The following is a 22,643-nucleotide window of genomic DNA, read 5'->3' as shown; positions in this document are numbered from 1 at the left end:
CAGTAACAACGTAACGAATAATTCGAAATGGCGGAGATGGCATCTCGCGGATCGCGCGGCCAACTTCATGGCGATGCCGCACCTGTTGCTCCCGCTTGTCTACTTACGCCCATCTGTGCACTCCGAACGCGATTGTCGTTGGCGAAACGCACGGTCGAGACGAGATGACGATACAAGGAGAACGCGCGAGGTCGAACTAAAGGTCGTGCATTAGAAAATTGCGGAAATTTCCGAGGTACACCGACGTCCGGTGGGGATAGAAAGAGGGGTACGGCCGGCGTCTTGTCGCCGCTCGCGCGACAGACATTCGGCTCGCGATGGAGGGAATCTCGTGTCCGTGCGCGACCCACAATGTCGCCGATTCGCGAATTTGCGTCACACTGTTGACGAGCGTCGAAATACGGGGCTAATCGCGACGATATTACACTTCCGAGCGGAAGGCACCCGCGGAGTCGATCCACTCCGTGTCCGCGGCGTCCGTTTCAGCGGCTGACGTCACGTCCAACACTTCCCCCTCGTACCTATAAACATAGGATATGTCCTATGTCTATGCTCGTACCACGTGAGTCAATTTAACGGCTAGTGATAAAGGGTCCACTTAAAAACGACGATCGGAATTTGGCTTCGCACGCACGACGAATTCTGTGAGAAGGGGCAAGGAATTATTAACGAACCATCAATGTATTTTTTGGATATTAATCAGTCGGTCCGACGACTCACGTATTAGCGCGCTCTCAGATGGCGGGCAAACGAAATTTGAAAAGCGCGACGCGCGAAATGAGCGTTCGAGTGAAAATTTTTTCACTGAAAAAATATGTTCTAGTAATGCATAAATCGAAGGAAAATTTTAATTGGATATGGCAACATTGAAGGTAGAAGGTTGTAAAGCAAGGTGTAGTATTTGTGGTTGCACTTATAACGTAATAGGGGGAAAAAATTGCTTTAGTACACCCTTGATCAAATTTTATACGTTCAAAAATTGATAAAAATACCGAATGGAGTGACAAAATAAATAGTAACTGAGGAAGACGCAGCAGATATAAATTTCCATCAAATCGTCTTACATTTGAATACTAAAAAAAATAAAGAAGAAAATTAAGAGTGAATTTTATAAAGATTATTTTCTCTTTTTTTTGTTTGAATCTTTCATATAATTTTATACAATAAGTTTATTTTACAATAAGTATTATTCAAGTAAAATATTATATTTATATTTTAGAAATATTCGAATATAAATAGCTTCCTTTAATTAAATTTATATAAAAATTTGATAATTTGAATTGATCGTTTATTTAATAAAATTGTGATTTTATAATATTAATTATTCTTGTACATTTTCTGTTTCATTAATTACTTTATATATAATTACAGATTATTGAATAATTCCAGTTCAACGAATAACAATGTTTCAGGGATTTTGGCAAACAGATTCTGCCATTAGAAGGAGATAAAACTTTGATGTAATAATTAAATAGTGTTTCTGATTAAAATGATTTTTAATATTCATTATTTCAATTTATAATATTTATTATTTTCTTCTTTATTAATCACTTAATATATAACTATAGTTTATTGGATAATTCAATAAATAGCTGTGACATAGATTTCGGTGAACAGATTCTGAAAGTAGAATAGAAGAAGATAAAGTTTCCATGTAATAAATAAATAATATTTTTAATTAAAATATAATTTTATAATACTATTTTCTCTCTCTCGTTTCTGCTTTACTAATTATTAAATTTATAATTGCAGGTTATTGAACAGTTTCAATTCAACGAACAGCAATGTGATTATAGATTATAGATAGAAGATCTGTCGGCGGATTTTGAAAATAGAAGGAAATAAAATGTATACCGTACTCTAATAATTTAAATGAGATTTGAATAAGTAGGAAAATTGGTTGTATTAACGAATTCGCTTTGTACTTCTTACGTAGAAACTCGAGCAGTTTTACAGATTAAACGTGGACTTCCTTACACAAGTATTTATATTAGGTATTTACTCATATATTATATCCACATTAAATTATAATTTTATTATTTATTTTGTGAACTCTTTTAATATAGTCAATTATAAAGAAGTATTTAAGTCTCTTTTCAAGTTTTATATTTATTATTTTATCTTTTATTCAACATTGATCTGGTCTTAGATAAGACTAATTTATTATATGCCCTTTGTAAGAATAATTTTGTACTGCAATAATACTTTTCAACACTGTATTAATATAAAAATATATAAATTAATTTTTGTTACATATTTGAGAGCTTATATAACGCATTGACAGTAATACTAATGAATTGACAAAAACTGTAATATAATTCACAGTGCGGTATTTATCATAAAATTATTGATCATTCTAAAACATATGTATGTGTCAATTTTAAAAGCGCTTTAATTTCGTTATTTAAATTTTAGGGACATAAAATAACGAGATTAAAGTGATTATAGGACAATCACGTGGCTGGATATGTCAATATTTCACTGACAATATAATGTAACATTTTCTTAATAAAATATTATGTTCAAATTATAAGAGCTAAATTTTTAGAGGGAATTAAGAAAGTCTGGACTGGAAGAAGGAATACGCAGCTGGATGTCGCAGTACTATAACAATCTCATAAAACGACCATCATTACTTTCTTCTTTTTTTTCAGATTTTTATATCATTCTCCTCTTCGTAATTCGCAGCCAGTGCCTCGTCGCGTTGGCCCGATGTTCCTTGGTGCTCCTCTACCGCGCGCAATGACGTCGTCTGGAAGCGTCGATCGTGGAGCAGGCCAGTTCTCGGGGACCCCCCGGGACAGGATGGCATCATGCCGAGGAGCCGGTCCCGCGGCGCGTTTGCGGTCCGGACGCAGCCTCAGCCTGCCTCCCATCGTCTTATGCGCTCCTCTTGAAAGGGGAGCGCTGCGGAGTGGCCGCTCCGCGCATCACTGCGCCCCACTATCCTTCCACGCACTCGCACTCGCAAGCCGCGCGCGTACAAATGCGCCGCGGGCTGCGGATCTCTCAGCCGCAGATCATGGAGCGGTCAACCCGTTCTTTCTCTCTCTTTCCTCTCCATCTCTCTGTCTCTCTTTTTTTTTCCCCGATCAAAACCGTCATTAATGGAGAACGAAGGGTCACGGAGTGCACAAGTCGGAAACCCCAAGAGAGATCCTCAGCCCGATTATTTTATAATTTGAAACGAGAAAGTTAAGACATTGAGATAGATACCGAGGTTGGTATTCTAAGAGACGAGCCTTTACTTTCGTGCTCTGGAGAATCACTCGAGCGATCGAAGTTCGAAGGGCAGCGCTCGCCTCGCGATCGAGCGAGCGATAATTCGACGATAAGCGACGAATGGAGCTACATTATAATAGCTGTCTCCTTAACGCAGACGCACAGACAAGCGATTCGTCGATTGCACGTAAGCAATGCACGCAGCGTGCAGGGGACAGTCCGAATGGTTACGCGCATCCAACGAGATAGACGTACGACTCTTTCGTGCTCCTGACAACCTATTCGCGTGGAGTTCATTGGTACGTTTCCACGGTGCTCCGTGCTGTAGCACCCGGCTCGACCGAATGCGAATGACCCACAAACTCGCGTGCGTTATCCTCCTTTTCCCCCACAGTCGACTATCTCGGCGCTCATGATCTCCCGGTGGACGGTCGACTCTAGTCGATCGACAAAAGTATTTGGTTGTTGCCTTGGCGACACTCGCGGCGAAGACTTTTGTCGCGGGTAACGTAAAGTCGTCGGGTATATAAAGAAACCGGATAGAGAAATGGCATCGGCACTCTGACTATTTTGTTACCCATATTTCGCCCGATAGATGATTATCCGTGAGTCCTGATCTGCAAGGTGTAGCAAGCCTTTAGTCGCTCGCTCTAAACTATATACAGTTCTCTCGTTACAATTTGTTAGATTGACACGTCCTTAATGAATAGACAAACTTTTTTGTAAATATTGTTCTATATATTTATTTTTCGTTAATCATATATTGTACAATTTTATTGTATTAATAATATTTAATAATAAGTTGGATGTTAACAATGAGTTTGAAATTTGGACCGATAAAAATGTTAAACATATGAGACGGTTTATATCAGTCACAGCAAAGTGACTTAGTGCTAAATTATACTAATTTTTACGATCTTTGGTTTATGCAAATTGCGCGCCACATTTTCAACGGACTTGAAACAATAGTTATTGCAAGATACTGGAATAAATAATATTATTAAATTTACGAGCAATTTAATAATTTTGATGCTCTCAGAAATATATAGAACTTCCCCTTCCTGAAAAAGTGTAAAGAATTTTTTTATTAAAAAAAGATAACACTAGCTAGAAAAGATGACATTTAGCTAAGATTCGAACCCAGAAGTTAGATATTAGACCGAATAATACAAAAAAATAAGTGCCATTTTTTTGGTCGTAACGGATCTCGATGTGTTTGACAATATTTTTATATCAATTATTGAATAAATTTCTCTCAATTTGAATAGCAATCTTCATTTTATAACCATTACAACAATCATTGTATTGAAAAGACTTCGGCAAACTTATGCGTAGACCTAGTGAGTGTGTTCTGATTCTGACCTGCGCGCTGCAGCTTCGAATAAAATGCTACAACTTCTGTAATTTTTCAAATTTTTCGATAAAAATTCAAGGGTAAATTCTTGAAAATATGTATTTTCTAAAATGCAATTAAAAAAGTCGATGTTTTGATTTTTCAAAGGGACTTGCTTCCTTAAAGGAGTATTCTACTCTAGAACTTCAAAAAATCAGTTTTTAAACGTTTAAAACGTAAAATATTAGAAATGTGTTTCTGAAAGGTTAAAACATGAAATAATATTAAAGTAACAAGTATTTATAGATTGCGATGCATAGGCTGAAAATTGATTCGCTCAAAGGTAGTTGCGTGCAATACATAGTCTTCGGCACAATAATAGCTTTTCAGGTCTATCTAGAACATGAAAACTGTATATTACAATTATTATCATTCTTCTCCGATCGAAACCATTACGATCAGTCGTCTAAAAATTGCATCTGCATTTGTTGTCATCGACTTTAATCGATCCTAATAATATATTTTATACAAATATCGATAGTCAATGCATGATATATATCATCAGGATCGATTGAAGTGATATCATTTGAAGTTTCCGTTATAGAAATCTGTATTCAAAGGATTCTTATTCTAAAATTTGTTCAAAACGTAATTGTAAAATTCTTCCACGTGGCAAAATGTTTCTTGAAGTTCGTTGTTATTTCTATAATGAGTAGGGTTGTAATGTACTGTTGGTCGCACAATTGATAATAACCGGCCACGTCACTTTTGGCGCAAGAATTGCAAACACCAAAGTGTTTGCTAGGGTAGGTTTCCTCCACTGGTTTTTCCATAACGAGAACGGGAGAGTCCGCTCGTGCGGAAGGTCTATTAGTAATGATGCAAAAATTATACTCAGGACAATCACAATTTTCCTGAGACGTTGTTGTCGTTTGTTGCGCTCGTTTGTACTCAGGAAACCTTAGAAACATCTCTTAGTTTTTGTTCTCAGTACTAGGCAATCAAATTGAGGATCATTGTTGGACACAGGCCGAATAATGTGACTTATTCGGCCTGTATCCAAAAATCATCCCCATGGGTTAGGGATTGACGGTTCTCCACATGCTTATCTGTAATTGAGCAGTTTATATTGATAACGAAATCATTAATACCGACACATTGATTCATTTGTACACGTACTTTTCATAAGCAGAACGTTAGATTATCTCGGGAAGATGTCAAACATTATTTTTATTCTTTACAATATTTACCGTTTAGTTTCGGCTGGCTCATGTTCTAGAGGTAAAGAGTCATTAGTTGTAGGGTGCTCGGCGTCAGTTAAAAGCGACTTCGCGGCTACGTCATTGTCATAGGCAACGTTATTGTCATCTCAGATTTGCTGGATTCGGTGCTCGTAGAATCGGATGTGAGCAATCTTCTGTACCGATGGTGTACTACCTGGGGAAATGTTCTTCTTAAAAAAGTTCGATAAGTTATAGGATCGATTTCCGTATAAGAAACACGATAAATATCACATATTCGCGTTAATAACTTAATTAATAACTTAAAATAACTTTCTAGCAATAACATAGTGGCATATTGCATAAGCTAAATTGATATAGATGTTAGATGTACTTTAAATTAAATATTATATTTAAAATCTCAAATTAAACGAAATGTAAGATAGAAATAAAATAATGATACAATTTTACGAAACTAAATTAATGTAACAGCTGTTGTTAATCAGATCAAGTAAAAACACGTTGAGTGCTTACCAAGGGTAATTACGTAGGAATAAATTTTGACCTTTATTAGAGTGATAAATCACTCGAAAAATTGCACAAGTTCAATTTTCAATTTTCACTCTTTTAGAGATTTAGAGAGAATATTTATAATTGTTCAGTCAGAAGGAGAAAGTATATTTATACTGTATCTTGTGTTGCGGAACAAATTTTATTGTTTTATTGTTCCGCAAAATAAGATAGAATATAATCCACATTGCTGCCAGATTGTTGTCCATAACCGGGTTGAACGTGAACGTCCAGTTCTTAGCAGTGACAATCTCATTGACAAGTATCTTGTCCAAGTACGATACTTGTCAACGAAATTATCACCATTAAGAACTGGAATGAGATTAAGAAAACTTCATCTAGATTGTTCTCAAACAGATTACTTCAAACGACAAAAATTTATTCCCTAAATTATTTGTTTATTAAGCAATTTAAAATTATACAGAGAGAGATTACACACATCTATGGCTTTACTGTGGAATATTAATTTTTTTAATATAAAAATTGAATTAAAAAAAAGTAAAATACAAAAGAGAAGTAAATCTTTTATTATATATTGATGTCTACAAAAATTCTGCCTCATGCTGATGGTATATGGCTTAATTATTCAAAATTTTTAATTGTAGAAGATAAGAGCATAACAAAATGTTAAGCATTAAAATGTTAAAGAAGTATAAAATATATATCAGAAAATTTACTTACTAGTTCTTGTTGCAAAAACATCATAGATTCTTATTGCTTTTACTCCAGTTTGCCCAGGACTGATGATTCTTGGATCCGTTATCAGGAATAAATAACCCACGTTGACGTAACAAATTTTGCATATTCTGAAATTTGTTTAAAAATAATTTTCAAAATTCTCTTTCTGTAATATTAATTTTAAAATATTCTTTTAAGTAATTATTCAATATATTTTAAATAACTCAGTAAGTTTTTTATATTTAAAAAAAACCAATTTGGATAATCCATCTTCTAATAAAAGAAAAAAACGATATTAATTCTAAAAATTTTCAATATTTGGAGCACGATTTTTATTGATAGTATTATAATTACTTACTCAACAATATGTTTTGGAAAAATTCCTTATATAATTTTAATAATAAAAAGTAAATAAAATACTTATACTAGTAGTAAATTTATTCGTATTTAAGCGCGTATTGCCAAAAATTATATTTAATAAAAAAATTTTATTTTGAAACAAAACCTAACGTTACAAATAATTATTGTCAAATAGACACGAAGGAAAAAGAACACTGATAAGTTCATAAACATATTAATATAATTTTTTTCCCTGTACCCATATAATAATATTATTTTTAATTTAACATTACATTTTTTTTAAATCCTGTAATAAATTTGTTTACGATCGAATTGAATTCTTTGATCGTTTGGATGAACTCACTTGTTAATTCCGCTCTGTGTTCGTTCAGGCGCGACAATACAATCACTTTATTTAAATGTGACAGTTTATTAAACGTTATTCTTATTGTAGCTGATAGAACTGCACTGGCGATTAAAGCGTGGTAGAAGCGTCGCGCGAGGTGAACGCAATAAGCTGACTTAGCAAAAACAGAGACTGGCTACCTCGTTATGCTTACAGGCGAATTTTGAAGAGACAGCGTTCCGAACGAGAAGTTTCTGACGATATTTTCATTTGCGTTAACCATCGTAAAGAATTTAGATTTCACACTCGATAATAAATTGAAAGTTACTAATTACGTGAATTGCAGAATTAAAATGTCATTGGAGATTACACAGACTTTGAGACAGAGAAATTGCATGGTACGATGCGTTTAAATAAATGAAATCAACGAAATAGCATAATGACTTGAATAAATACTAAAAAAAACCAACGTTTCAAAAAAATTTTTCTATTCCAACTCAAGTGGCAGTATCTTTCATTCTTCTACACAACTCAATTGGTATTATTTTTAATTTTTATATAAAACTTAAATGGTACTATCTCTATATTGTCATTGAAAAATCTTCTTATTTCAACCCAAATGGTTAGTACCTTTCATTTTTTCATAAAACGCGAGTAGTACTATCCTTTTATATCCTTGTTGAAAAATCTTATGCCAACCCAAGTAGCATTTACTTAAAAATAAATAATATTTTAAAATTGAGTAATCTAATTCAACCTAAATAATATTTATTTTCTTAAAAAAAAAAGTATGAAATCTTTAAATTGCGCCAATTATAAAGAGAATATATTGCTTTTTGAAATTATATACCTGACGTTTTTTTTCTGGTAAAAAAATAAAAATGAAGTTGATCTCTTCTGCTTTCTCTTTTTCTACATTTAGCGCCAGCTAAAAATAGTGCGTGTTTCCGAAATGAGTGAGACTGAAAGTACAATCTTCTTTTTTGAAAGGTCGAATGCTGAACGGTTCCATACATGTAATTGAGCTGATAGAACGGATTTATAATAACGTGCCGCGTGCGGTATATCTCATGTCTCTCAATTACGCTTGCAAATGCATATGCCAAGGACTTTCGATTGACCCGGATGATTGCGCTAATAAAACAATCGACAGTGGCTTCAATGGAATGTGAGGAATTTAACACGTGCGATAATTACTAAAATAAGTCGGTTTTTTTTTTTTATTTAAATCACGTTTAAACATGATAACTCAGATCGACCAGTGATCACGACCTCTTTCTGTCGCAAAGTATTTTTAATCTCTAAAAATATCTCTTTTCTTCGGAATAGCACACTACTATTCGATATATATAGCCAGGATATATAAAGCCTGATTAATATAATCAATATAATATACACAATGAAACTGTAAAGTTTAATTGCCCAGAGTTGATCCCATACAGCACAAAACTTGCAACAATATTGTTGCAACGTTGCAGCAATGTTACAACGTTGTAGCAATGTTGCAACAATATTTCTACAGCCTTCTGTGTTGTATGGGATAATTATAACTTAATTATTTTTTTTGTTTTTGTATCATTTAATAAATTAAAATAATTTACAGTGTTTGTATATTGTCTACATGAAAAAGATTCGTGTACACACAAAACGTAAACAATACAAAATAATTCATGTAGAGTACGTAGACGTAATCTTGAAATTTACGGCCTGTTGTAAACACTCCGTGTGAGTATAAACTGTCCATGTAACATGATTTATATTAATATTTTCGCCAAGATGAAGCATTGCCTTTCTCGACACGCGTATCCAAATGATTTACTGTTCAGACGTTACTTCCGCCGAGTTTCGTACGGTCAGAGTTTCGCGCTATCTTGAGAACGTCTATTTTTATACCGGCGGAGTGGCTCTGATCTCGCCGCCATCTATGAAGCGGCACGAAACGCTTCTTCGCGGAGCGGAGAGCTTACGCACCTCCTCGACCTCGGTCCTCCGGGTTAGGCCTTGCTTCGGAAGGAGTGGACCAAGTGGACCAGTGGACGAGTCGCGGTTTCTACGATGTGCGCGACAAGAAGTGCCCTTCGCTGTACGCGTTCGCTACGTCACGCTGATCATTAATCGCCCCGGGTGCCGAACCAGTTCCGCGCACCGTCAGACGACGTACAGTTTATCGCCACCAGTGGACACTGACACTGGGATGCTGTTGCGTGTCCTCGCTGGAACGCTCCGCAGTCTTTATCCTTGCGCGATGGTCCTATCGAGGGACAAAGAGCGATGACTTCTACGAGGAGTGACATTCGTCGCACGTTCGATCCCGAGCTTAGCTTCGGCACGAGAGACCGTTGTCCCGCGAGGAAATGACATTACGCGCCTCTGTTTTCTCATCCGTGGAGGTGAATCTCGACCGCGAGCGAGTTTTCAGTGGCATGCCAGTTTCAGAACGTAGCGTTTTTGACTGATTCTGTCTTTATTGAGCAGGTACACGCTTCTAAGCTCAGTCCTTGGGGTGTTCTACGAGAGAGGAGTACGGGAGGAACGCCGGTCGAGTGTCTGGTGTATGTGGAGTACGAAACAACATGCCTTCTGTTTGCGGCGATATGATCGATACGACTGGTAAGTCATACGTTTCCACGTATTCTGTTGCACGCGCGCGATATTATTTTTCTCAATGTAACAGCTGTACAAATACTTTTGGTATATAAGAACGATCTCGTGCAGCTGCCTCGCAATTGGGCGTCATGGAAGGTATCTCTAGTACAGACAGCGTGGGAACGCAGAGCGACATATCGGGACACACGACGGTGCCAGGTAGGCCTAGAATGGATGTGGCCTGCGTCCTTGATTTGCAACAGTCGGAGCACCTTACTCAACGAAAGAAAGCCCTGGACGAAGTTAGACAGGCCTGTAACTTGGTCAATGCCAACATACATCATATTCAGGTATAGTTTTTGCATACATTGGCTGTGTTTGAATAACAACATGGCAAAATACATATTTTTCTTCATCAAAGTAAAAATAGAAAACAGACTGTTGCAGCACATTAATATTCATCATTAGTTTTAAAACAAATTTTCTATATACCAAAAGTTGAATATTACATAATCTTAATATTACTATGTTCTTAGATCCGTTTACATAAATGTAGTTTAATTTTACACTTGATTTCTATCTTTCTAATTTTAAGAAACATTTCTAAAGAGAATTCTTAGAAACAGGTCTTAAAAGCTATATGTAAAAGTTATATATAAATAAAGCTATATTTTATATATAAATGTGACTTTATATTATATATAAAAATTTTTATATAAAGCTAATTGTAAGCTTTAGATAAAGATATAATATTCACAAAAAAATGTAAAGTGATAACTGAATTTTAGTCTCTTTTTAATTTTCTATATATTATCTTTTGCAGTTTGAGAAGCTTGATTTTGGTGAAACTAATGTGCTGGACACATTTTATAATGCTGATGTGGCAGTTGTGGATTTAAGTATACAATTACAACAATCTGCGCTGTTTTATCATCTCGGTGTTAGAGAAAGCTTTGGAATGAAGGAGAACATTTTGCTGTATAATGACATAGACACAGAAGCTACAATTAGACTTAAGGTACGTATATATGTACAATTTACACTACATATATGTTCCTCATTTCTGTAGAATATGTACATGTATGTGAATAAGTTATATTGCACACTCATTGCGAAACATAGAGTAGCAAGGCATAAGTGACCTTGGTAGTTTGTTAGACTTAGGATGCACTTTATAGCTCAATTAATGCTCTCGTAAATAGATTGCTCGCGGCGCAAGTGATCTATACTGTACTGCACTGTCAAGCATATCAAACAGTTCTAGTATTCTTCTAGTTTTGATATTGAGAAGACATCTAGTTTCCTCTCACAAGAAAGAATTATATAGTATTTATAACACTTTTAGTTTAATATATATCTGCTTGTGAAAACTGTATTATATTTAATTTATATAAGAAAATTAGGGAAAATGAAAATAATAAAAAAGTAATTGTTTTTATGTAATGCATTTTACCTGTTATGATGTATTTCTCACAATTTGATTATTTCAATGATTTATGCACTTTATAACAACTATTTGAATTTTTAATTATCAGATGGTTTAATTTTCTGCGAGACTTTTGTCGTTTCGAGAGCTTCAAAAAGGCTTCGCATTTTTATTGTGGTCGACGATGAGAACGGTGTTGCGTGCGGAACGGTACTCGACGTCAGACTGCCGCGGGTTAAACATAATCGGTATCATTAGATGAAACGATGTCTCTGTCTGTTGGGCAAGCACCAAATATGTAATTCCGCTAAATATGGAGTAGAAAAACGTGAGCTCATACTCTCAATATAGCTGTTACTCAATGCAGCAGTTGGTGCTAGCCGATGAGGCGCACAACAGTGCACAATTTCTCTGTACGATTTATTAGTGACTTGCTGTACGTGTGTTTTATTTCTGTATTGCGTTCGGATTATCAGTTCAGTTAGAAATTATCGTATTGAACAATTTATAACGATTTGTAAAAACTCGGGGAAAAAGTTGATGTTGAAGTGCATGTGCTAAAAAATATATGACAAATAAAATCATGAAATAATGGATTAAATAATTAAAAATTGAAATTGTTAAATTCAGTTATTATTTAAGGAAATTGTAGATAACGTAATACATAAAATATGTTGTAAAGAAATACAAATAATCTTTGCATGTGATTTATAATCTGCTATTATTTCTTTGATAATGTTTACAAGAACATTTTTTTAATCACAGAAAAATTTAATATTTTTATCAAACCAGGTTACATAAAAATATTTTTTTACACAGTTATCCTGTGGCAGCTACACATTTGTTTCATATCGCGTTGTGGAATCGTGTGGCTCGTGTGTAGCTACTAATCCAGCTACCAGCAGAATTACAGGGGAAGAAACAATAGACCCCAAACAGCATCTCACTTTGAAACTCAAGAAATTGTTTCAGGATGTAGAAATACAATCCAAGTAAGCAAATCTTTTAATATAAACTGAACTTTTATATTTATATTTTTAATTGCTGTCCAAAAATGCAGAAAACAGACATTTAAAATAATACATTAATATGAGAAATATTTTAAAATTTATAGAGCCCATATGAAGGAAAAATTTCTGGCAGATCTACGCAAGGCGCGTGAGACATATTCTGGAGAAGAACTCTCCAGAGCTCTGAATAACATGCGCAAACGTTTGGATGATCCAAATGTTCTGTCGGGAGAGGTTGTTTTAAATGTTCTCATTTCATTCCGGGAAATACAGGTAAAATAATGATAAATTAATATTACATCATCTATTATATTAGATTAATATTTCAAATGCGAATTGTACTGTTAAAAACTGTATACATTTATATTCGTTCTAAAATTATATTAGGGTTATGATGCAATGGTACAATTGGTTGACGATTTGAGAACTATACCGACTCACAAGAATTACATTAACACTCCAGCTATAAGACATTTATACGCATTTGCGCTAAATCGACGAAATAAAGAGGGTGATCGAGAAAGAGCGGTAAAGGTTATCGAGAAAGCGTTGGAAAAAAAGGAAAATCATGTTCCTGACATGTTGTGTTTATGTGGAAGAATATATAAAGACACATTTGTAGAGAGCAGACATACAGATCAAGAGAGTTTGAAGAATGCGATCCACTGGTACAGAAAAGGTTTTGAGGTATTGTATTCGTTTATCGTTCTCTATTATTGGAAGCATCTTTGTCGACATATGTATTGTTATTGTTATATTTATATAGGTTCAGCCTAATGAATATGCTGGCATAAATCTTGCCACTTTATTGGTCATAGCTGGAAATGAGTTCTCTAAAAGTGAGGAGTTACAGCATATAGGAATGGTATTAAACAACTTGATTGGCAAGAAAGGCAGTTTATCGAGTTTAAAAGATTATTGGGATGTAGCGACGTTTTTTGAAATTAGCGTATTAGCGGAGGATTATTCGAAGGCTATACAAGCAGCTGAATGTATGTTTAAATTAAAGCCTCCAAATTGGTAAGTATACAAGAAATGAAATTTAAATGTTTATTTAGTAAGAGACAGTATATTCAAAATTACAATTTAGAAAGAAACATAGTAGATATTTAGAATTTAATTATTTTAATTTTTAGGTACCTGAAATCAACAATCGGCAACATATCACTGATAGATCGGTTTCGTAAAAAAAATGAGGAAGCTGAAATTGCGCCAGAGGAACAGATATTTAGTTTCTGGATGGACTACTTTGTCGAAGCTACAAAGTCGGAGGTTGGCGATAGTATACGGTTTCCAGTAAGTTGATAAATGGAATCGTTCTACTGAGGATCCGATCCAGTTTCCAATTCGAGAGATTATGGCTTATAGTTATGTGTTACGAATCCAGCTTGCTTCTGTACATTTTGGGTCAAAGTAAGAATAATATAAAACTGCTCTTAGTGCAGGTTTATGGAGCCACTCTTAAAAACCAACTTCCCAACTTTAATAATTTTCCTAGTAAAAACGCTTAACACATTACATTATTTTTATTAGATTTTAGTGTTGGAGCCAACAAAGATTTTAATGCCGAGTTATGTAAACGTGAACCTCGGCGCGGAGGAGAAGTCCATACAAATATGGAATTTGTGTCTGGATAATATGAAAAACAATTGCAAGCAAGTTCATGATTGGTTATTCACCGCAAATATGATACGCAGCGTAAGCCTGTATAAAAGAGACGAGAGATGTCTTTTTCTGTACGTTCATCAAAACTCTGATGATTTTCAAATGTACCTACCGTCAGTACAATGTAGGCAAAGATTTTATGACTTGATCTTAGAGCTGACTAGGGATCAAGAAGGCATGGTTACAGATTTGGATACTTACATGACTGATGATCGCATGAAGGTCTTTATCAATTTTTAATATTGCTTTTATCATATAACATGTATACGTGAGTATTGTATATAATTTTTAATTTTTTATATTGGTGTATTTTTATAGTTCGAGTATGAATTGGATGATCAAAATAAGCGCATAATTCTCGGTAAAGGTACATATGGCGTGGTGTACGCAGCGCGCGATTTAAATACGCAAGTCAGGATTGCTGTAAAAGAAATTCGTGAACGAAACTTGGGCGATGTACAGCCTCTTCACGAAGAAATTAAATTGCATAGCCAATTGAGGCATAGGAATATTGTCCAGTATTTGGGCTCGGTAAGCGAGGATGGATATTTCAAAATCTTTATGGAGCAAGTACCTGGAGGTAGGAGCAAAATATAACATTTAAAACGGTATTTATAAATAATTTATAAATGTAATAATTTCTTATGATTTCAGGAAGTTTATCAGCTTTGCTACGATCAAAATGGGGTCCTTTGAAAGAAAACGAATCGACCATATCATATTATACTAAACAGATGTTGGAAGGCCTTAAATATCTCCATGATCAAAAAATAGTTCATAGAGATATAAAAGGTACATAATTCGTATAAAATTTACGCAAGAATTTACGCTTTATTTTTTAAAGCAAATAGTACTTTTATCTTTATAATTATTTTCGTACAAGTAAATTGAAACTTTAAACTTGTGCTTAAGGTGATAACGTGTTGGTAAATACATACAGCGGAGTTGTAAAGATTTCTGATTTTGGTATGTCCAAACGTTTGGCTGGCTTATGCCCGAGTACGGAAACATTTACTGGTACATTACAATACATGGCCCCAGAAGTTATTGATAAAGGTCAACGTGGTTATGGTGCTCCTGTGAGTTTATTAGTTAAATGCTTTATTTCGAAAGTTAAATGCTCTATATTGAAAATATTTATAAAATGAAGACACATTTTCCTTTGTATCTAATAATAATCGTTCAAATTCTTTTCTAGGCGGATATTTGGTCTTTAGGTTGCACAATAGTTGAAATGGCCACTGGAAAACCTCCTTTCATTGAACTAGGGTCTCCACAAGCAGCTGTTTTTAAAGTAACTATAAAATATGAAATACAACGTTTTTAAGTATTAAATTGCTAAACTTATCTACAATATGATATGTATTTTTTTTGTAGGTGGGATATTACAAAATACATCCTGAGATACCGTCAGAGTTATCTGAGAGAGCGAAAAGTTTTATATTACGTTGTTTTGAGCCGAACCCTGATACAAGAGCAACTGCTGCAGAGCTGTTGGAAGATCCATTTCTTAATGAGTATATAAATTTAAAACAATACTATAGAGTTTTATAAGTTCTTATAATCACGTAGTAAAACAACTATAAAATATTTGTAATACATGTAAAATATTTATGGTAGGAAAAAGAAGAGCAGCAGATTAGTCGCACCGCCAGATTTCAGTAGGAGTATATCAGTACCTGCAGATAGATTGGAACGTTTGGGAAAATGCGATAAGACAAATAATAATCACATTGTTACTGCCACACCTATGCTGATGTCTCAATCGGATGATAGGTATTATAAAATGTTTATTATAATGTGCCATTTTGTGAGCGTTTTGTAATTCGTGGCGATTTTGCCTTTGTTTTACTATGTTGTATTTTTATTTGATTTATTTTATCATATCAAGTAATTTTGTTGCCAATCTCTCATTTTTTATGTCGCTTGGTAATTGTCAGATCGACATCGAGACATTAGAAAATGCCATTTACGGAACTCGATTGCTTTCATATGACAATATTATTGAGGAATAACAAATGTAAATTGTGCGTTGTCATGTTATTGTAGCGTTTATTATGTACACTTTTATATTTTGTTTTTGAGTTTTAAAAATCCTTTAAAATCCTTTAATACATTTAAAATGCTTTATCTAAATTGCAACAGTCAACAAATATGATATAAGAGTATATAATACTCTCTTTTGTGTGAATGCACGTTGCGAATTGTAACTGTAAAATGTTAAATTTAGTGGAGGGTTAACGAAGTCGAGCCCATTGAGGGAACGCAGTCCGGCCCACCTATTGTCCCCCATCAGCATGCCTACTGCAACCCTCTCTTTTTGCAGGTATGGTTGTAACTTGGTAAATTGTTTATGCAAGCAAAATATAAGTAAAGGTACAATTTGTTTTGTTGGTTACTCTTATTTGTAATCTCTAAATTATATAATATGATTTTTTATATATTTATTCTATGTAATTACTTATCATCAATATTAAATGTGCAAAATGCTTAATTATTATCTTCTAATTGCTTATGCATTTTGTGTAAAAAATATTTCATTATGCTCATCCGCACTTTTTTGTTATTAAATGTTTATGCTGCGTAATATCTCGATATATAATCCAGTAGCTTTGTATACGTATAAATCAAGATTCCTTTATGTTTTGTGCAAGCAATGGTATATTATTAATTATAGATATAACATTAATTTACATTTTTTTATCTTAAGTTTTAAATTTACTCTCTTCAATATTGACATATTAACACAATTGCTTTGCTAAATATAAATGATTATTAGATACATAACAAGTACATCACAGTTTATGTGATTGTAATATAATAAAAGATATAATAATTTGAATAAAATAGCCACTTAACATTTGATTTATCCTACAGTCACAGCTTTTTACATAATTATATCCAAATAACAATTTATATCCTTAAAATAGGTGGACCATTACAATTGATTTGATATATGTTCATATTAAATTATATATAATTATAAAAATTGTGTATACATATTTGTATCTATTGTTTTTAGTAAATCTTTTTGTTAAAAGTTCTCCATGTTATATAATACAAAAATAACTAAATTTTTAATGTGTGTGTATAAATTATTAAATAAAAAAATAATACTACAATATTAAAATATTTTAGTGACAAAGTTATTACTCTTATAATTAAATGCAAGATACGCTAATAATTTCCTGGATATATATAATATTAATACAATTTTATTTTATTTTGATAGATTCAAAAGTATAATGTAAAAAGAAACATAAGATATTAATATGTACTATTTTCATTTTTCTAGTACAATAGGGAACACGCCATCGATAGAAACTAGTGAAACTGATACAGCCGGTACCTCAATAACTAGAAGAAGTTCGTCTGGTGGACTGTTATCACCAGAAGTTGAATTAGGGGGTAAATATATGCACCACTTTTTTGATACTTTAGAAGATTAGTATCGGAAATTATTTATGAGAAAATATCAGAAAAGGAATTTATTAAGATTACAAATAAAGAATATCGCGATCTAAGTGGGCAGATGGATAAATTAAATTGTCCATTTGTCCAGAATTTACTATGATATAATACTATTTATTTATATTTATGGGAAATTGGGATAAAACAGGACAACCAGGACAAAAATCTGGAGAGGAGCAAGAGGGCTTTTATCTGTTAAAGAAAGATAGCCAAAGACGTATGACTTTAACAAGGGTTCTCAACCAAGATGAAGCAAAAATTTGTGAAGTTTGGATGAGAGGTATACATCAGGCGGAGGGACAAACAATGTTGCAAATGGTATTAATACATTGAAGCATTATATTGCGTTACAAATAATCGTTGATATGTACTAAATTCTTTATTATAATTTTAGAGTCACTTAGTGTTGCTTATGCGCGGCTTGAGAGATTATATCGCAGAGCAAAATCAGGACGTAATAGTAACCGCTATTCGAACGTTGAAAGAGGAATTGGATTTTGATACGACTGCTATTAATCACTTACATTTGGCTATTTATTTATTTCAAACGGCGGTAAATGAAGTCCTCAGAATGCACAGCATAAAACCTCATTGGATGTTTGCTTTAGATAATTTAGTAAGAAATGCTGTTCAGGCTGCTATCACCGTCTTATCTCCCGGTAAGTTTCATATTTTCTCTCAGTGAAATGAAAACGAGAGCGATATAATAAATTGTCACATATTAGAGAGACGTCGATGAAAACGCATACTCTTATGAATGAAAAAAAAAAATGTTCCGTGGAACTAGCTAGATTCTCACACTTGTTATTTGGTACACATGAACCAGATGTGTAACGCACGCATGTATCTTAAGTGTAAGTTAATACACGTGAAGAGATCGAGTATGTTATCATGTCAACTCTAAAAATATCTCGAGGGAAAGTCATCACCAATAATATGGGATCTCTTGTGAACGTCGCGTTCAGTAAGAAGATTACCGCATTCTACTTGAGTTCACACATCTGGTTTAGATTAATTTTATTGAAAATAAAAAAATTAGATTAAAAAAGAATATATAAATTGGTATTATATGAAATGTGTTTTGTGTTACAAATCATATATTTAGAATTGGGTGCTAACTTACTTGGGCAAGAACGAGTGCAACCTGGTGGTCAAGGCCCCGAAGAAGGATCAACGTCTGGAGTATCTACGGTTAACTCTGTGAAATCTCAAAAGACCGCTGACTCAGTTGATAATAAGTATTGGAAAGAATATAGAGATCAAATGGTAGCACTAAAGATGGAAAATATGAAGCTACTTCAGGAATTGATAGAAAGCCAGAAATCATATCAAACGTTACTTCAACAAGCTCTCGAGGAGCAGAGAGCCCAAGTTAATACATTGACACGCCTGTGTGAAAATATCAATAAAAGAGTAGTAAGCCAGGAATCAGGGTACGAAAAATTATCATTTTATAAATTATTACTTAATTGTTGCAAAATTATTTTACTGTTGCAATGCATGAAAAATCTGATTAGAATTATATGAAAGTACATTTTAAATATTCACAGTTACAACTCTTCCATTTTTGGAATATCTCAACAAGCAGCGTCCTTAATAACTACTGATACGCACAGTACTGCTTCACATCCGGATACGGCTCTTATCGATTGGTTACAGAATCTTCAAGTAGATGATACTTCGATTGATAGGGTAAGCATTTCGCTGTATATCTGAATAAGTAAGAATAAAAGTAAGTTGTTATTTATTTATGTTATTTATTTTACATATGATTTTTATAAACGATTTTTTTAAATATTCTCTTAGTTTCTATATGAGGAATATACACTAGAAGACATTTTGTGGCATGTTACACGGGATGATCTTCGCAGATTAAACTTAAGGTAAAAAATGCCTTTTAATATATAATAATAATAGCACATGTAGAGATAAATATCTTATACAATTATTATTTTAGAGGAGGAATTGAACTCAGGATTTGGCAAGCCATATTGAAACATCGAGAGAATAATGGAAATTAAATTCTTAAGACTAATGCAATTATATATTTTCCCATTATTTTTAGTGATAAAGTGTTACTAATAACTGGAGATTAAAGCAGGGTAAAATATTTGTTCTGATATTAGATTGCCAAATGATAAAAATATGTGATGATCTAAATCTCAGTCGCACATTATATTATGTTAGATACAAACCAAATCAATCGTTTCCGTAGACAGGGAGAGACAGAGAGAGTTTCCTCCGTAACACAATGTTATAATGATATTATGTACTGGTTTATTTCGTAGTTCCTAATATAGAGTGCTATTATTCGTTACAGATCAGTTGTGTAACAAATCCATACATGCGATGATTTATGTTAACAAAACATATTATGTCTTAGCGTTTTTATCAGATTTTAATTACGTTGCCAAAGTTGAATCAGAATGTAAGAAACCAGTGTTTGTGATTGCATGGAATGTATTTCATATATTACATTTTTTTTATTATAGGGAATTTTGTAGCTTTGATTTTTAAATTTGGCATTTAAATATTAGGTCATATTTAGAAGAAATGTTCTTATACGTCAAATGATTAAATCCAAGAAGGCAAAACAGTAACAAAAAGTGACAAAGAGATCATGAATATGAATTATCAATAATATATTTCATATTATATTTTATTTTAAAGTTTGCTGATATCTCCTGTTATAACAAATAACAGACACTTCCAACGATTATTAATAAAACTAATACAATTTATATACATACATAAACCAGATTTTACAAAACACAGATATATTCGTTGTTCAAAGCAAATATATTGCCACTAGAAAATCGTAATTAACGATTTGTATGTTCGAAAAGTAATAACTTTATGTAACGTTTGTATATTATTACAAATATGTATGATAGTTTATAATGTTTCGCCTAACAGATCTTCCCAATATCTTTACAAATGGGAACGCAATTATTTATAGTGCCTTATAAAACTCGTTCTCTCTCTAGTACAAGGAAAGATATTTATTATATAGAATAAATACATATAGTCGTAGATCATTCACATGAGATAATGTGAAACGTTCACTGTTGAGATCTTAGGTTCTCAAAGAGCAAAATATTATTTTATTTGCGCAAAACATAAATCTTACCAGTATCAAAATATCAATTGAGTGTTTTTGTGTCGATTTCGTTATGTAAATAGAATACTTTTCGTATAATTTGTAAGAATTTTACGTTGATTCGTGCTTCATAAACTCGATTAGATTCAAACTTTCAAGTGCAAGTTTTGTAGATACGGGTTTTTATATGAATGGAAAAATCTCGATTTTTCTTTTATGCAATATTGTAAAGAAAGAAATTTGTGCTCTGTGCGATGCACAATATATTTTGTACAGAGATTTTTTAACATACAATAGTCGAGTTGAATTTACGCAGGTACAATTTTAACAAAAAAAGAGAGAGAGAGAGATCGCTTTCTCTCGAAAACCCGGTGCCTAATTGTTTCAATGATATATTGTTGGATTTACAGCTTATTTATACATACACTGATGTTGCAATACATGATCTAATGACTGACAAAATTAATATTAATGCGATATTTTTGTGTAATGTACTAATATATTAAAAATTGTAGAGCGATATTCGTGTTGGTGCTTGTTTGCTGGTGCAAGTTTTTTGACCCAAATAATTTTTGCGTTCAATATAAGCATTTAATTGAATTAAATGTCGCACAATTGCAGCAAAATCGAAAGAAATAAACTTCGAAACAAGTACCAATATATTGTTAACTATTACCATTTTCACTTACAAAATAGGATTAATTATAATTGTTGCTCGCATGTGCGACCGTTTGTAATAAAGGAATGAACACATATCCAAATCATTTATTAGCTATCCCTAGACAAAGTTTTCTACAATTCAGAACGTATATGAACTGAGATGCGTGAAAGTTGTTTTACACAAATCTTTCACAAACAACTCGATTTCACATAAAATATTCATAAAAAGTATTTAACTAAAGTATGTAATTATATTCGAGTTTTTTCGGATGACATTTATATAAATTCTTAATTGCGTCATCCTTAATTGAAACTGAAGGGTAACGGGATGGAAAGACAACATTTTCGAGGAGAAAAGCAATACGGGAAGATGAGTACGTGATCGGCTTCGAGCGTGATATTCCTTTCTGTAGATAACTACCTTATAGAAAACCTGTCATTGATATGGACGAAGCGTTCTCTGCGTCTCCCGCGATATCCCGTATCGTTGAAAAGATACGATCTGTCACGTAAAAACGTATGTGGACAATTATTTTTCGTTGCCTTAAAATAAAAAAGCTTTTAAGCATAAAATAAAAGTTAAAATAAAATATAAAAAGTTAAAGAGTTTTCATCTTAACAATTTTCGATTTATTTTCCAAAACTATTAGCTGCTATTACTTCATATAAATTTCAATCTTCTTTGTTATTAATTATTGTCTGGCAGCGTTTCGATGAATCATGAATAGTCTTTGTGTTCTGAAATGTACTTTCTTTTCAACTAAAGATTCCAACTTCTACGTAGATTTTACATTAAGTTATGAGGAATGATAGAACACATTTTTAAATCTCTTCTTTCCCCTTTAGATGTAAAGGGAATCGAACACATTTGATCAGATACTGTGAGTAAGTCAAATAGATTCACAATTCTTGTTGGAGGGATACTGCTTTTCACTCAGCTTGCTAGGTTTCTTTGTTATGCCAATCGATATCTCAGGAAGTCAATCTTCATAGCCAAGATAGCGTTTATCGCTACCT

General features: G+C 33.2%; 1 protein-coding gene and 1 long non-coding RNA gene across 6 annotated transcripts; one reads left to right on the top strand and one right to left on the bottom strand.

Moving 5' to 3' along the window:
* Positions 1–3,077: 3,077 nt before the first annotated feature.
* Positions 3,078–9,124, bottom strand: LOC105200271. 2 transcript variants are annotated; one of them, XR_005575909.1, is made up of 4 exons: positions 7,727–9,124; positions 7,027–7,151; positions 5,806–5,992; positions 3,078–5,664 (listed from the first exon to the last, which is right to left on the bottom strand). It is a non-coding gene; the product is annotated as an uncharacterized LOC105200271 (long non-coding RNA). The 2 variants fall into 2 exon arrangements; XR_850955.3 differs by having other exon boundaries at positions 3,078–5,992.
* Positions 9,125–9,646: 522 nt separating this feature from the next.
* LOC105200278 (mitogen-activated protein kinase kinase kinase 15) lies at positions 9,647–21,721 on the top strand. Of its 4 annotated transcripts, none has more exons than XM_011167754.3 (24): positions 9,647–10,098; positions 10,184–10,318; positions 10,424–10,644; positions 11,118–11,312; positions 12,540–12,712; positions 12,835–13,003; positions 13,118–13,417; positions 13,497–13,750; positions 13,867–14,026; positions 14,264–14,617; positions 14,714–14,975; positions 15,050–15,187; positions 15,308–15,474; positions 15,594–15,689; positions 15,773–15,912; positions 16,016–16,171; positions 16,626–16,721; positions 17,691–17,803; positions 18,015–18,184; positions 18,261–18,525; positions 18,972–19,299; positions 19,417–19,558; positions 19,673–19,749; positions 19,824–21,721. In XM_011167754.3, the coding sequence occupies exons 2-24, from the start codon at positions 10,282–10,284 to the stop codon at positions 19,885–19,887; spliced, it is 4,077 nt and encodes a 1,358-aa protein (XP_011166056.2). In that variant the 5' UTR covers positions 9,647–10,098; positions 10,184–10,281; the 3' UTR covers positions 19,888–21,721. The 4 variants fall into 4 exon arrangements, with proteins under 4 accessions (XP_011166056.2, XP_039311100.1, XP_039311101.1 ...); XM_039455166.1 differs by having other exon boundaries at positions 10,409–10,644; XM_039455167.1 differs by lacking the exon at positions 16,626–16,721 and having other exon boundaries at positions 10,409–10,644.
* Positions 21,722–22,643: the final 922 nt, after the last annotated feature.

This window comes from Solenopsis invicta, chromosome 11 (genome assembly GCF_016802725.1).
Source record: "Solenopsis invicta isolate M01_SB chromosome 11, UNIL_Sinv_3.0, whole genome shotgun sequence".
Classification (NCBI taxonomy): domain Eukaryota; kingdom Metazoa; phylum Arthropoda; class Insecta; order Hymenoptera; family Formicidae; genus Solenopsis; species Solenopsis invicta.
This window is presented reverse-complemented; position numbering and strand designations above follow the sequence as displayed.

Excerpts from the sequence above, each read along its gene's own strand:
- LOC105200278 (XM_039455166.1), top strand. The coding sequence starts at position 10,282 with ATGCCTTCTGTTTGCGGCGATATGATCGATACGACTG. Across the intron at positions 13,004-13,117 it reads TTTCATTCCGGGAAATACAG|GGTTATGATGCAATGGTACA; the intron begins GTAAAATAATGA and ends AAATTATATTAG. Across the intron at positions 17,804-18,014 it reads ACCAGAAGTTGAATTAGGGG|GACAACCAGGACAAAAATCT; the intron begins GTAAATATATGC and ends GGGATAAAACAG.